This window comes from Amphiprion ocellaris, chromosome 2 (assembly GCF_022539595.1).
Source record: "Amphiprion ocellaris isolate individual 3 ecotype Okinawa chromosome 2, ASM2253959v1, whole genome shotgun sequence".
Classification (NCBI taxonomy): domain Eukaryota; kingdom Metazoa; phylum Chordata; class Actinopteri; family Pomacentridae; genus Amphiprion; species Amphiprion ocellaris.
The window spans coordinates 23294616-23309686 of record NC_072767.1 but is presented as its reverse complement, the minus strand read 5'-3'; the positions used below and the strand labels follow the sequence as shown (position 1 = coordinate 23309686).

The 15071-nt window shown below is 38.6% G+C and overlaps 1 protein-coding gene across 1 annotated transcript; it reads right to left on the bottom strand.

Annotated features, from left to right (window-relative positions):
- Nucleotides 1-1001: 1001 nt before the first annotated feature.
- On the bottom strand, nucleotides 1002-4651 carry gamt (guanidinoacetate N-methyltransferase). The gene is made up of 6 exons (XM_023291641.3): nucleotides 4392-4651; nucleotides 2795-2940; nucleotides 2617-2680; nucleotides 2191-2258; nucleotides 1827-1937; nucleotides 1002-1251 (listed from the first exon to the last, which is right to left on the bottom strand). Exons 1-6 carry the CDS (start codon nucleotides 4567-4569, stop codon nucleotides 1111-1113), a joined length of 708 nt encoding a protein of 235 aa, XP_023147409.1. The 5' UTR covers nucleotides 4570-4651; the 3' UTR covers nucleotides 1002-1110.
- Nucleotides 4652-15071: the final 10420 nt, after the last annotated feature.

Below are 15071 nucleotides of genomic sequence, written 5' to 3'. Positions count from 1 at the left end.
GAATGGGAGTAAAAATGTGAGATACTTGATAAATTTCTTTTCACCGGTCCATCTATTCTGTATAGATATGTATATATATATATATATATATATATATAAAATATATATATATATACACACACACACACACACACACACATACTTAACATTTTTGGACAAGTGTCAAGTACTTTTTCATGTAAAAATGTCAAAGATTTCAAGTTTCTAACTTTTTAATGGTGAGGAGCTGCTGCTTTTTATCGTTTATCTCATTTATTTTAGTCATTTTGAGGTTTGGCCGTGCTAAGTTGTGGCCTTATCAGCACTAAAATACTGCTTTATGCATGAATGCATGACTAATAACAGTCTAATAGCAGTGACAGTGCATTCAGTACTTTTACTTTTAACAGTACATCTTTCATACTGTTTCTTAAGTAGCATTTCCATGCAGGACTTCTACTTCTGACCAAATTCTTCTGCAGTTTGGTATTTTTTATTTAGTTTTTATTTAAGAATAGCATCTGAACATTTTCTCTACTGCTGGCTGTGAAAACTGCACTTCAGCTGTACACAGCACTGCGAGTTTTTGCAATGATTTGTCATTTTTAATAGTCAGATTTCCACATAAAACACATGATTCTGCTTATTTTATTAATAAACCCAATAGACTGTACTTTATAAAGGTATTACAAAGCATGTGTTCGAACATGGAGTGATACATTTACTGCTTGGTCTAAAACTGGGCTATGCCTGGGAAGAAAGATGCTGGATGATATAAGACCTAAAACAGGTGAGTCTCAGTGGGGTGTGAATGTATTTTTGGTGGTTTCAGTTTGATGTTGTGTCACATATTTTGTTACTGAAATATATCAGTGGATACATACGGCTCAGTCTGCTGGAACAAAGCAGCTACACAACTACTGACCATGAAAAACTGCGCTTTTTGTCGGCACGGGTCTAGAAGTTGCATGAAGTCTTTTATTTAAAACCAAGTGCTAAAATAAACACAGTAAATACACAGCTCTTTAAACTGGGTTTATTGAAACTTTGCAGAGTGAAATAAATGGACGAGGGTCACGATAAAAGGCACATTAGAGTAAAAAAAAAAAGGTTGCAGAGTGTCTTCGGACTTTACTCTTTCACAATGGTGGGGGTGATCATCTTCTTGAAGGAATAGTATTTACATTCAGTGGGCGGTACGATGTCCATGGTGGTGGTGCTAATCTTGTCCTTCTTGAAGCCAGCTTGGAGCAGATGAGGCACCTGGGTCTCCTGATAAATGGTTAACAGAGAGAGGTGTGAGGAGGTTCACGGCTTTATCTGCCTCTACAACCCAACCCTGTTTATCGTTAACCTTGAAAAAAGCGCGGCACGTAATTCAGTGTGCACAAACACAGGCAATGATCACACAACAGACTGCAACGTGTGCTGTTGACATCCACGTTGCAGCAGACCAAGAACAATCGAGCTATAGATTCACTTCAGAGAATACGTGTCGATGATTCACATGTGCAGCTCCTATAACACAGTTCAAACTGTGTCAGTGATTGGACTTACATTAATTACAATCTGATGTCCAGTAACTTTAATTTTTCCCCTTTTATGCCCCAAAAATGACAAGATTCTGTATTTAATGCATCAAACTTTCTTTCTTCAGCTGATGTAAATGCTAAATTATGACATTTTTGGTGCATCTGGATCATGATCTTGACTTTGTAATGCATGTTTGTCTTCTGGATTTGTGAAAATGCCACCACAGCACAGCGAAGTAAAACTGAAGCAAATCAGTTACATCTTACATGAAGGCTAATTTGTGTTATTTGTCTTTAACTGCATTATGAACCAACCTCGAACATTTTCTCAATGTTGTCGTATTTGGACTTGAGCAGCTCGCCCCAGGAGGTCAGGTTGCAGTAGGTGAGGACGCCGCCGGGCTTCAGCAGCCTGTGAGCGTGACCCTGCAGAAAAACACCAAAAAGCATCAGTTATTCAGCTCCAGATATGTGGCATGAAGAAGACAGACAGGTCTGGTGAAGCTTTATTCTGTTTAAACTGCAGTTGAGACACTGACAAACTGATATATTTACACTTCAGGAACTCTTTCTGCTGTTCTTGTAAACATTTCCAATTTTTTTATTGATCAGTCCTCCATTTCGCTCTTGTAGTGTGCCTCCTTGTTTAATTTTGTGTAGATGGATTGTCAGTACCTACCTTGATGAAGTCAAACTGGTGTGTGTGCCATGTGTCCTCTGACAGCGGGTATGTGTCATACAGGATACCTGAGGGAGGAGAGACACAGTGTTAGCAGCAAACATTCAGCAGGTGAATCAAACACTTAACGCATGTTTCTTTAATCCTGCTTTATGAGTTTTGTCCTCCAAACAGTGAAATGCAAAAAAAAAGGTTCATCCTGCATTTGTCTGTCTCTCAGACTTGAGTTACATCTTGACTGTGTGCTCCAGGATTTTATAATTAGAGCTAAGTGGTCTGGGTGTAGTCATGTCAAGTGTTTAAAAAAGGCTATCTAACACATTCTTTTGATTTAGACTGTATTAACATCACAGTCGACTCTGGATTGCGGATGAAGTAAAACAGTGAGCTGACCAAAATCCCCCCATGTCTGGTTTTATTCCTCACCATCGAAGTGTCCATCTGGCAGGGTGGGGACAACGTTCTCCCACAGGCCCTTCAGAGGGACGACCTGCAGCGACAAAAACACTCATCAGCACCTTCACATGTAGGACCAGGAGCAGTAAATTTAATGGAAGCTAATCTTTTGCTTGGTTAAACCAGGTTTACAGTCAGATCTACTGACCTTATGCGGCTGAGACTTGGCCCAGTTCTCCAAACGTGCGAAGACGCCGTCGTTGCACTCGATGATCCAGTGCTCCTCGATGGGGAAAGATTCCACTTTTGTGGCAGCGATAGCCATGCCAAAACCAATCTCCAGAACCCGACCGCCTGCCAGGGATCAAAACAGAGACTGTTAATGAAGCTTTCCCAGGTCTGTCTGAGTTGGAGTGTGCTTATGTGAGTAAAAGTTCAACCTTTTAGTATTTTCACGAGAACTGTAGTCAACTAATACTACTTTTGATGTGTCCAAAAACATGAAAACCAAGTACCAAACCATAAGTTTGGTTTCTCCAGTCCCACTTTCACTGAACCTTGTTGTTTAGAGCTTATTAACAAAGTGATACCATTATTTTGAGCTGTTGCTTTCTCTAACAGAGCACTTCCCTGATATCAACAGGACTTTTTTCATGCTCAGACTGAAGTCTTCCTTCTGCTGGGTGTGGAGAGAAAGCCAGTTGGTGGTAACGTGTTTGGACAGAAGGGCCAAAGGGTTTCATTTTCTTCCAGAGCAGCATATAAATAGATGAGGGGTAAAGGCTATTAGTTATTCCTTGACCCTTTCATAATGACTTAGTGGACCTTTAAGCAGCTGTTGGAGAAGCTCTGAGTGTAATAGTCACATATTTAACATTGTTCCTCATGTGTAGTTGCAGGAAAATTGGCACAGACTATGTTAAATGGTCTAAAACAGCTGTGTGTATCTTACAGAAGTGCCATATCCTTACGGATAACATTATTATTCATAATACGTCTACATTTTGCTTTCCCAAGCGCAAGAATATTGTGCATTTTTACAGCATTGTACAGACTGAGTGCACATGCTTGCTTTCGCCAGGTCGTGTGGATCATCGGCCTGTTTTCACACAAAGCTAAAAGCAGACAAGTTGGATCCCCACTGCAGATTTCTTGGACGGTTCCCACGAGTGAAGTAACAGCTGCTGTAGTACTCACCAGGCACTGAGCACCATGCTGCTCGCACTCTCACACATGTCCCCGAGATCAGTTAACACAAATGAAAAGGAAAAGCGCCGAAGCATGCAAAAGATGATGGATTTTCATAGATTTCGTCGAACAACAGTAGACAAAATCTCGAGATAAATGCTGTCAGTCATATTGTGTACTTAAAAAACATTTTATTCCTTCTCAACTTGAAATTCGTTTCTATGATCTCTTTCTTCGAATCCATACGTATTTCTTTATATCTATTATTTAAAAAAAAAAAAACAGCTATATTTTAGGGCACACTATATATTCAAATAGCTTAATGCTGATTTGTTTTTGTCTATTGTTTGTTGTTCCACTGATAACAGAATTTTATTTAACATAGTAACATATAAATGGTATATAACTGTTTACAAACTAATATTGACCCTTTCTGACACTCAGCTACATCGGCACAGTTATATTTGCAAATTAAACACAACTCCTTTGCCTGTTGAGCTGTCATCTTCATTAAAGGGCAATGATTGATCCCATGCGTCCATTATCGGACACGTCACCTTGCAGACCGCTGCGTCCGACAATGCACACTCGCTTTTTCCTGACACCTCTACTTTTACCTTTGGAGGCCGCAACAGTGGCCAGGGAGTGCATGTAAGGGGTCTCCCAGCGCTCCATCACGGGTTTTCCCATGATCTCCAGGTGCGTGTCGGCCTCATTGTAACCGGCGCTCGCGTCGTGCCAGGAGGCCTTGCAGTCCTCTCCTTTTGAGAAAATGGGCTGAGCGGCGGTGGTCATGTTGTTGTTGTTGTGTTGTTGTTGTTTGGTTGTGGGGAGCGGTTTGGCAGACTTGAGTCTCCACACGGAAGAGGCTGAGCGGCAGGAGGAGGCCGTTTATATGCGCCTCAGAAGAGCTGACACAGCAGGAGCCTGCGGGTCAAAGCGCAAACACGTACCAAGATCCCGAGGCTGGCCGAGATCCTCGGGAGACAAGAGGCCTCACTCACAGGGAAATATCGGTTTACTGTGCAGCCAGCTACCTTCAAAGTCTTTGACAGGGAAAAATGTTTTGCAACTCCGGCTGTTTGGCTCAGAGATTCCCACAGTGAAACTATCGATCAGCCCTGCATGTTCCTCTTTGGTTCCTCCGTAGAAGAAGATCTAAATTTGTCTCTCACATCTGACAGTGCAGTGAAAACTTGGTATACATGGCTGTCTCATATCTCCAGAGTTAAAAAAAAGAAAACAAAACAGATCGTATGTTTATTTTCATTTGGCATCTTGATTTTTTTTATTATTATTTACATATTTAAAAGTTATTTTCATCCAAAAAATCTCTTCTCACCCTAAAATGGCTTAAGTCTAAATCAACACTGTTGCTTCCTCAAGAATGAATGAATGAATGGATCTATAAAGTCATTGCCTCTTTCTCCACTCAGCAGCTCACCTACAGCGCTGCTCTAACACTGTAAAACTTGTCAAGGCTAAGGCAAGTTGGCAATTGGAGTAGTTCAGCGGAGTAGTTCATACACGTTATAACTGTAAACAGATTCTGAAGAAAGAAAATAATACAGAAAGCTACAAAACGTTGACAGGATTGTCTCCTTTGGGTTGTGCAAGAAACTCTGAAAGGGTGAGTTTGTGTTTTTAAGTCACATCCCAACGCTGGCCCTGGGGCTTTCCATAAACTACTACAACCAGATTTCCTTTGCTGAAACAGTAGGCGATTTAATGTGTCTTAGTTTTTGGTATTTTCATCAAACACAACTTTATTTAGGAATGCGCTCCACATGAGGTCAGTGTAAACTAAAAAAATATATGTCATTTACTCGGATTTGACCTTGGGCCCTTCCACAACCCAGGGCCAGATAATTAGCTGACTATGCAGTACTCAGCTTAGCTCATATTGTGCTTTAATGGTTAAAAAAAGACTTTTGGAACACATTCAGAGTTGCTAAATTGTCCAAACCAGCGAGTAACTTGTGGGGTTTGAGGCCCTTCAGGGTCTGTGGCCCCTGGGCAGACACTTAACAGTTCCCTAATTATTGTAAATATTCACAAGACACTTCAGGCATAAAGTTTCCCGATTGGAGTTGACTCTGAATACCATCAAAGTCCGTAAGCTTTGCCTCTTGACAGCCATCTTGTTAACACCCCAGGCCTCTTCTTTTAGGCTAAAACAACCAAGTCTGTCTGAGTGTAAAAGGAGCTTTAAGTTCTGCAGTTTCAATGATTACAAGGACATTTGATGATTTTGCACCAAATAAGGTTTTAGAAGTGTTTTCTGTAAAGATTTCACTTCTAATGTGTGTGCGCACAGCTTCACGACATCGCTTTTAAGTCAGTGGAGCAGTACGATTGGCTGAATGTTTCCCAGTTCGGCTGTTACAGAGCAGATGATTGGTGTTTTGAGGGGAGGGGTGCGGCGTGTCAAACTGCCATAGATTTCTGTTCAGGATTCTTCATGTTCCAGTCTCTCCCTGATAACGTCTCCGATTAAGTGCGTGGGTTGCAGAATTAGCAGCAGAGTGAGAGGTCTCAGTCTTTTTCTGCTCTCTGATTGTTTGCATGAACAGCTGAAGTCAACCATTGGGTCTTACTCACACATGCTGTACATTGTCTCCTGTTGCATAACATCACTGGAGCTGAGTGAGTAATTGGACATGTAGGAAAAAAAGAAAAGAGATATTTTAGTAGATTAAAAGCTGTTACTTATGTGAAAAATGTTATACAACAGCAGTGCTGCCCTGAAATGTTGTTTACAGATTGGATACTTAGACTGATTGTATTAATCCCCAGAGGGAAATTCAGTTGCACCAGCAAAGATATTCAATAAAGGGGTCAATAATAAGACAACACAGAATATTAGGGTAGGGTGTAAAGTGAAGGTAAAAATATAGAAAACAAATCAACAGAATATACAAGAGTGATACAGAAATGGGCAAATGAACAGAATGTGCAAATTATATATGCTAGATGTGCAAATAGCATAATTATGTGCAGATGTCTTCACAGATAAAATGTTTAGAATGTAAAACTAAATTGCAACCTTCATCTAACTGACATAGGTCAATTTACCTGCTAACAGTCCCCAGTTATTTGACTCCTGGTCATTCTACATAAAATAAAGTTTCATCTTCTGTTTATGAACATAAAGCTTGGATTTGCTCTTTTTAAAGGACAAATATTGTGTTTTCTGTTTTTTGTGTAGAGATGATATTACATCTGCCTCAATATTTTAGATCTAAAATTAAAATTACATTTGTTAATGTCCCTATAAAGTTACATCTAGTTACCACGGACACTGCTCATCTTTGTTCGTGCGTTACAGGAAAATAATGGTTGGATTTTGTACTATGAACAAAACTAAACTAGACATCTTAGGGACAGTGGAGGCAGACTGATGAATAACTGGGAGTTGCAGCCCTCATAGCACTCCATTCATATTTAAAACACTGTAATTCTCAATCAGGATTATATTTCTGTCATTCTTATTTTGGAAGTCAAATTGAACAGTGACTGAACCTGTAAAAGAATGAATCCCCGTCTCCCCCCAAATTTAAAATCCTCTATTATCCAGTGCCACTTCGCGTTTCTTTCTGGTAAATGTGACTCACATCACAAAGCGACCAACTGATCATCTGATCAGCTCCTCAGCCCCTCTGTCCCGGTTGCCCATCATCCTCTTCACTCCCATTAGGTGAAGCTGAGTGGCACCGGCTCCTCGGTGAGGGTCCTCATCACACCACAGTGTTTCATCCACCTACCACTCTTACATGAGGCACGCGATTTGCACTGCCTTTGAATAATACTTATTTCCACAAAAGCTCACATTCATGCAGAAAATACAACAGCCTGACATGAAACAATAAAGCGTTACTGTCATTCTGTAGCTCTCAAATGTAACCATCATGTCATGTACAGTGTTGGTATTGAACTGCAGACAAGAATACAACATGACTTGGACAATTTCAAGTGATATCAGCTAGAGCAGCTTCCAGGATCTCAGTTATATTCAGTGAAGGACTTACAAAACAGGACATCACAGTTATTCCTTCACACGCCTTCATGTCTGCAGAGCAGAGACTGTTCACTTGTGTGAACTAAAGGTAAACATGCCTGTGCAGCTGCTTAGCCTGTATTATTCTTTCTCGGAGTCGCTAAATCCCAGTAAAAAGCATTCTAAGAATCAGATTTTCATTATTGTATATTTAACTACGTCTAAAAAATGTTGTCTTTTCTTTTTCTCAGGCTAGTCATACATAAAAATGTAGAAATTACAGTAGTCTCGCCTAAACATCTAAATTATATGGATAAAAATAAATTTAATGACAAAAACAGAACTGACCTCCCTTCCTATTAAGAGTACCATTCAAACAACACTACAAAAACAACAATTAAAGTGACCTGATAATAATAAAGGATTATTAATAAATGATTTATTTGCTCCTTATAAGTGAATGTCTGTGATTCTGGAGAAAGATGGTTGAAATTTAGATAGTATGCTCCACATTTAGTGTCCCTCTTGCTTTTCCCATGAAATGAAACATGCACAAAGCAAAAATGTGTACAAGACACACTGTAAAGCCCTTTTCAGAATAGTGATACATAAATTGTACTTTCATCAGTCTGTTAAAGTGACAACATTTGGTCATTCAGACGTAGATCACTTTATCATTAATGTTCCTCACAGCTTCATTCAGACATACACACCACAGTGATGGACAGCGCCACAGTATAGGAGATCTAATAGTGCACCAAGTTATCAAACTGTGCAAATAATTCAAAGCCTAGTTCATATTTAATTTCCTAAACACTGAACATTCTGTCCATGTGTGATGATCTAACTACTTGCTGACTTTATTTTTTATAAAAATATCTCAACAGCTTTGATGGAGCTGAGGACTGAACGTGAGGACAGTCGCTGCGGAACAAATGATGTGACTGCAGCTGATAACCTGCGACTCTGTGTGACAGCTCACCTGTCTGAAGTGATTGAAAGTCCAAGATATCCTTTATCACTATAGGCCCCGGCTGATTTTGTCTCCCTTTCAGGGATAATTTATGATTAGAAGTAATTGGTGAAGTTACCGCTGTTGTTCCATGTGCATAAATGTGCAACACTCTCTCTCCTTTTGGAGATGCTCATATGGATCCTGCTGCTGTCTGATATTGCAGGTGTTTAATTACCTCAGAGGAAAGACTCCTACAGTTGGAAGCAACAAATTGAACTTCCCCTGTTGGGGTTTTCTTAAAACAAAGATTCCATTCATTATTGGTGAGTCTTGTTAATTTGACCTGTTACAGACTCATCATTACAGTAAAATTGCATTTTTGTGAACATTTAAGTTTGCAATAGATGTGACAAGTAAACAACAAATGTGTTGTGATTTTGGCGGCAAGGTGTGTTTCCTGGTGGTCTGTATGTATGTTTTTGGAACAACATTAATGCTGAAATGTGGAAAATCTTTTCCCAAATCATTTCACTCAACTTGAAAAGTGTTGCTTGTACGTGCCTGTCTGTTAATGTGACAGCATGCAGTTCAGACGTGTGTCGTGTTGAAAGTGATACAGAAATGTTACTAGGTCTGACCCATAGAGTGCCGTTGCAAGTTTTATCAAGAAGTGACCTCATTGGAAGCAGCTGGCACAATTTTTTTGCATTCAGCGGTCAGAGTCCATGTCTGAAAGGGGCTAAATAATGATGTGTGTTGGGCCACTGTATTTGTTTTCCATTTACAGAGCCAGAGTTGTGTACAATCAATGGATTTTTCTCAGAGACATGCAGAGCGGACAGCGAGCAGATGGTGAGGAAGTATTTGATGAATTTAACAGAAAGCGTACTGGATTAGTATCACTGATTTCACCTATAACCCCAGAAACCCATTAAAGAACTCTTTGAAGACTGCTTACACACCTACAAGATCTCAGCCACTCCTACACAACACAAGTCAATATATTCAATAATCAATCAGGAATATTTCACATTTAATGACATCATGACATTTCAGCAACATGTATAGTTTCATCAAACTGCTTCTGTGAGGCAGGTTACTTTATTTAATTTAATGGCCTGTTTCATCACAGATCTCCTGCTTTGCTCTTCCCCTGTTTTGTCACTGATATAATATAACACGCCGCCAAACTCAGCATTTCTGAAAGGCTCAAACTGAAGGTGACATCCAGTGATCTAAGGGCAGGAGATGGACTGACCTCCACAAGACAGCCAGATAATCCCTCATTTCATTATCAGTCAGTGCAAAGGTCTTTTCCTGCTTCTCTTGGCACATTCCAATAGATTTCATCTGCAGAAATTAAGTAAAAGAAACAAAAAGAAAAAAAAAGTGAATTGTGTCTTCCAGAACATTATATGACTTTAGGTTCAAAATGGGAAATTTATCATGTCAGCAATGCAACTTTTATTAGAACAGCCTTGTGCATGCTGACATAAAACTCTGGTGAAAGGTTAGATTATGTTACAGTTTTTATGCATCAAAGTAAATTTGTAGGCGTCGATTTGTTGTGTACTGTAAAACTATTTTTACCTGCTAAACAGCACCTAATAGTTTAATGACAGTGGAGGAGAGTTGATGTTTTTGTTGGTGTTCATGGATTCACTAACTGTCCTTCAGGGTTAGTACAAACTGTTTAGTGGTTAAAAACGTATTTCACATTAACGTAACATCACAATTTATGACGATATGCTTTTCCAGCTGCATCAAACTGTGGACACTAGCCCTCTAGTGGCAGCTAGGATTAATACTGTATGTGTGTGTTGGTTTTCACTGATATCTCCCTCTTGACAGGACAAATAATGAAAATGCATCTCAACAGGATTTGATGGTTGCAGCAGATTCACCAGACTTAATATAATCCTAATAATCTCCCAGAACCTGGATTCGGGCTGGGCATAAAGGATAGTTTGCTGTAGAAAGTGTTCACAGTCAAATCTGTTCAGGTGTTATTGCTGAATGTCTGCTAGACCATAGACAGATGTCTTGTGGTCATGGGGTCACTTTAAAAACTGCCTCAGCCAGCAGAGTCAACATGCTGACAAAGAAACGCCTGTTTGGAATGTTACAGCTGGAATAAAAGCATACATTAAAGAATAACACACTTTTAACAATCCTCTTAGGGTTAATGTCTTAAAATATACCAAAATGTATGTAGTTTAAACAGATTTTAGGAACATTAGATTAAAAGCACCGTTTGGGCAAACCTGACATTGTTAGATAAAGTGGGATTTTAAGTTAATTTCAGGTGTGCAAATGTATGAAATACTGTATGTATATTAATTAGCTTTCAGAAAATGACAAGAACAATGCTAGGGAGGGAACAGAAGAGACATAAAAACAAGATATTTAGGAAAACAGAGCAAAAGAATGCATCTGTTCATGAAAGACAATAACAGAAGCTTTAGAGTTTGAGAACAAATTGAGAACTGTTTGACCTTTTGCTTTTAACAATACGATAGGACAAGGACCACATAATAATTTGCATTATTTCATCATTTATATTAGTCAGTGATGGCATACTAGAGCTCAAAGGTCATAAGATTTTCAGTACAAAAGCAAAGAACAAGCCAAACAAGTTGCAGCTGAGAGGTAAGTTTACTTGGTCAACCTGTTAAGCAGTTTGAATTGTCTGGCTTTTATTCCTTAATGCTGTGAGGTGAACTCCACCCTTATACACTCCAGACAGAGCAACGCAAACAGAATACCATTTGCTAATTCCATTACAATACCCTATACAAACTGAATAGATCACAGTTTATATTGCTCTATGGCTGAGTAATGAGTATATGAATAGTTTCTATCTATCTATCTATCTATCTATCTATCTATCTATCTATCTATCTATCTATCTATCTATCTATCTATCTATCTATCTATCTATCTATCTATCTATCTATCTATCTATCTATCTATCTATCTATCTATCTATCTATCTATCTATCTATCAAGTAGAAACTCAGTGCAATGAAAGCTAATACACCTGTGATCTCTGATTTCAATGGAACAAAACTGAGTACAACTGTGATTTCCAGTTAGTCTGAACGTGTTTATGAAATGACCATTGAACACCAGAATCTTCTCAGTTTTGCACCCATGGACTGTGTTTATCTGCATGTTTATCTTGTCAAGCATTTTGTATTGCATTTTTATTGTATGAAAAGTACTATATAATTAAAGTTTGATTGATTGATTGATGTCTGCATCATGGCTTCATATGGAGAAGAATTACCAGAGGATTTGAAAAAAAAAAATCCAATTCTGAGACTTCACAAAAGGATACAGAATAATCCGTGGACAGTGACTAGAAAGTAGAAACACAGCAGTAATCTGGAAGTACAGAATGAGCCTAGAACCAATAATCAGAACCAGAGTGGTCATCTTCCTAAAATGACCCCACGGACAGTGCACTGCATTTACAGTCTAGCTCTGAAAAACAAATGGGCGCGTGCTTCAGACTTGGTGTGGAGGTTATCAAAGGAAATTGGAATTTCTGCGACAGCGCAGACAGTATGAAGGACATTGCATAATATGAACCTTTGTGGACAGAATCTAAGAAAAATGAAAACCTTGCTTGTGCTTTAGCACAAAATTTTAAGATTTGGACTACCACAGTGATTGCACAATCCTAGCAGTGAAGCACAGAGGTGGGAGTGTGATGATATGGGGTGCAAAAGGTGTTTGGGGTGATGGTACCATGAATGATCGTGGATACAACAAAATGCTGGCTAATAAGATAACTCACGATCTGCAGAAGCTTAGCAGGAGAGAAATATACCATCATAATGTTAGATAGCACACTCCCCAAATCACACAAGCCTTTCTAAACAGGAAAAAAGAAAAATCCCTCAAAACCTTCAAACATAAAAAAAACCTGCATTGCTGGATATAATGGGAGACATCAAGGGAGATATTCAGTGTATTTGGATGAACTTTTCCTTTAAGTCTGGGATGTTTATGCTGACATCCATTATGGTAGCACCTCAATTATAATAGTAACCCTTTATGACTCTATTGTTGCTGTAGTAACTCACAGTAACGCTGTCATACTAAAGCTGGCACCAGTGGCAAACTGCAGTAAAAAAGACACGATGATGCATGTTGACCAATGTTAGCAAAAAAACATTTTTTACTGCCTCGCATGTTAATGTGTTGCCCCAAATGATGTCATTGTACTGTCAATTTTGATTTGACGAGAAATCTACCGGGTTGTGGTGCAGCACAGAGCAGGAAGAGGGTGCTGTGTCTTCAAAGTGAGTGTAGCTGTAGAGGGACAGTTGTTGGAAACAGCTGTCTGTGGTTTTATGGTGTTATGACAAATGTCTCAAATGGATGATGCAAGGCTGACTTTTATTGCAGTGGTTCCATGCAGACTGCACTGTTGCAAAGCTGCCTGTTGGTCAAACATCATGGGACCCGACTTTAACTGTATCAACGTAACAGATTGGCATTAAAAAGAAGTGACCAACTGAATGGAAAAAATGGGATTATGTCACATATGAGGGGAGGCATCTTAGCTGTCTTACAGTCTGATTACATGAAGAGCTGCAGTTGTACAGCAACAGTGAAAAGTCTGCTGAAAGTTGAACAACCCAGTAACTGGGTCAATATATAATTGAGGGACTTTTGAAGTCCATGGGATATATCTTGCATACATTTTTTTGAAAAGTAAAAAAATATATATGTTTTTTATGTTCATTATGATTATGTCTTTACAAATTCCATAGTTATTTATTATGGAAACAATCACTTATTAAGAAAAAATGACTTGATATGTCACTAAAATGTCAACTAAATAAATATCCAAATTTAATAACAACCACCTTCTAATTAGCTAAACAATAATAAAATGAGCTTATTCAAAAATTGCTTTGATTGTGTTCTTTTTATTAAGTTGAGATAATCATGACAGATATTTATTTTTTGGCAATATTTCAATTTTTTTATGGAAAAAACAAATTGCATCTGTGTCTGAGAAATCACTTTCAACTAAGTTACCCATTACAAAAACACCTCTCAAGGGACTGTGTTAATTCCAGATCACATGACCTGCTCCACATAAAGTGATGTCCTCCTGAAGAAAGGACTGCCACGACTCCAAGGTTTTCTTAGTTATTTACAGTTTTTCTCAGTCGCTTTGGTACATTTCTCAGATCAGAATTGAAATTCTCAAAACTACTTGTTCAATCTTCACATCATTGTGTCACTTGTGCACAACAAAAAAGCAGTTTCTCATTACTTTGAATGAACAAGTTGCAAATGCTTTGGTACATCCATGCAAATGATTCTATACAATTCTCTGCTTTTTCCTACATTATTAACTGCTTATGTCATGTTGATCAAAATGTATTATAATGTGTCTCTGTTGAATAGTCTCACCCCCCACAACATTTAGGCATTAGTTCATCGTATAAGACTTTACATGCAAAATGGTTGAACAAGTTGTCAAAATATGTCAAGGATATTTCTGTACATTTCCATTAGACTTTTTTTTCTAAATCTGTCCTGAATTGGTAAATTGCTCTCAGGTGAATCTTGAATTTCTCTAAGAAGGGAAATGCGTGAAGGGTTAGGGTTTTCTGAAATCACTCAAAGAAACAAGAGAAGATATTCATGATGTGGATGAGAATTTGTGGCCCAACAGACAGGAACATCAGGAGGTGCAGGAAGACTGGACTGTAATTCCTACACCACTGTATGTACAGTTTTCCCTGAGGAGATTGTCCTGTTCACATTTCTACTATTGTTTTTTTCTTTGTTCTATGCAGTGCTGTTTTCCTTTCTGTATCAAAATGACGTGGTCTGTCAATAGATTACAACAGTAACAACGTAAATGTGAATCTTGTCCAGTCTCTTGCAATCAATCCTCCACATACACTAAGGTGTAACTTACAATTTATAATAATTGTCATCAGAACTTTAGCCATAGTTTACATCAGAACATCCCTCCAGAATCCACTGTTATAATGACAACATGACTAAGCAATCTGACTGTCTTATCCACACAATGACACAAGGACTTGTCATTCTGATGGCACTGACATGTTCATTGACACAGATATTTACTTTTGAGAGGTAAACTAAGGATGTTGAGCAAGAGACTGGCTTTTGCAGGTAATCCATGGTGTTTTGCTATTTGTATGAATTGTTTTGAGAAATGCACTTACTGTTTTGCAAATGTTGAGGATGATTTGAGAAATGTACCAAAGCAACTGAGAAAAACTTAGTGTGTGAGGCAAGTGTGGATTTATCGCATGTCAACAGATTTACTACGATATCTTCATAAAT

Coding starts and splice junctions, on each gene's coding strand:
- gamt (XM_023291641.3), bottom strand. CDS start 4,569: ATGACCACCGCCGCTCAGCCCATTTTCTCAAAAGGAGAGGACTGCAAG. Junction 1,938..2,190: donor ACCAGTTTGACTTCATCAAG/GTAGGTACTGAC, acceptor GTTTTTCTGCAG/GGTCACGCTCACAGGCTGCT. Junction 1,252..1,826: donor ACATTGAGAAAATGTTCGAG/GTTGGTTCATAA, acceptor ACCATTTATCAG/GAGACCCAGGTGCCTCATCT.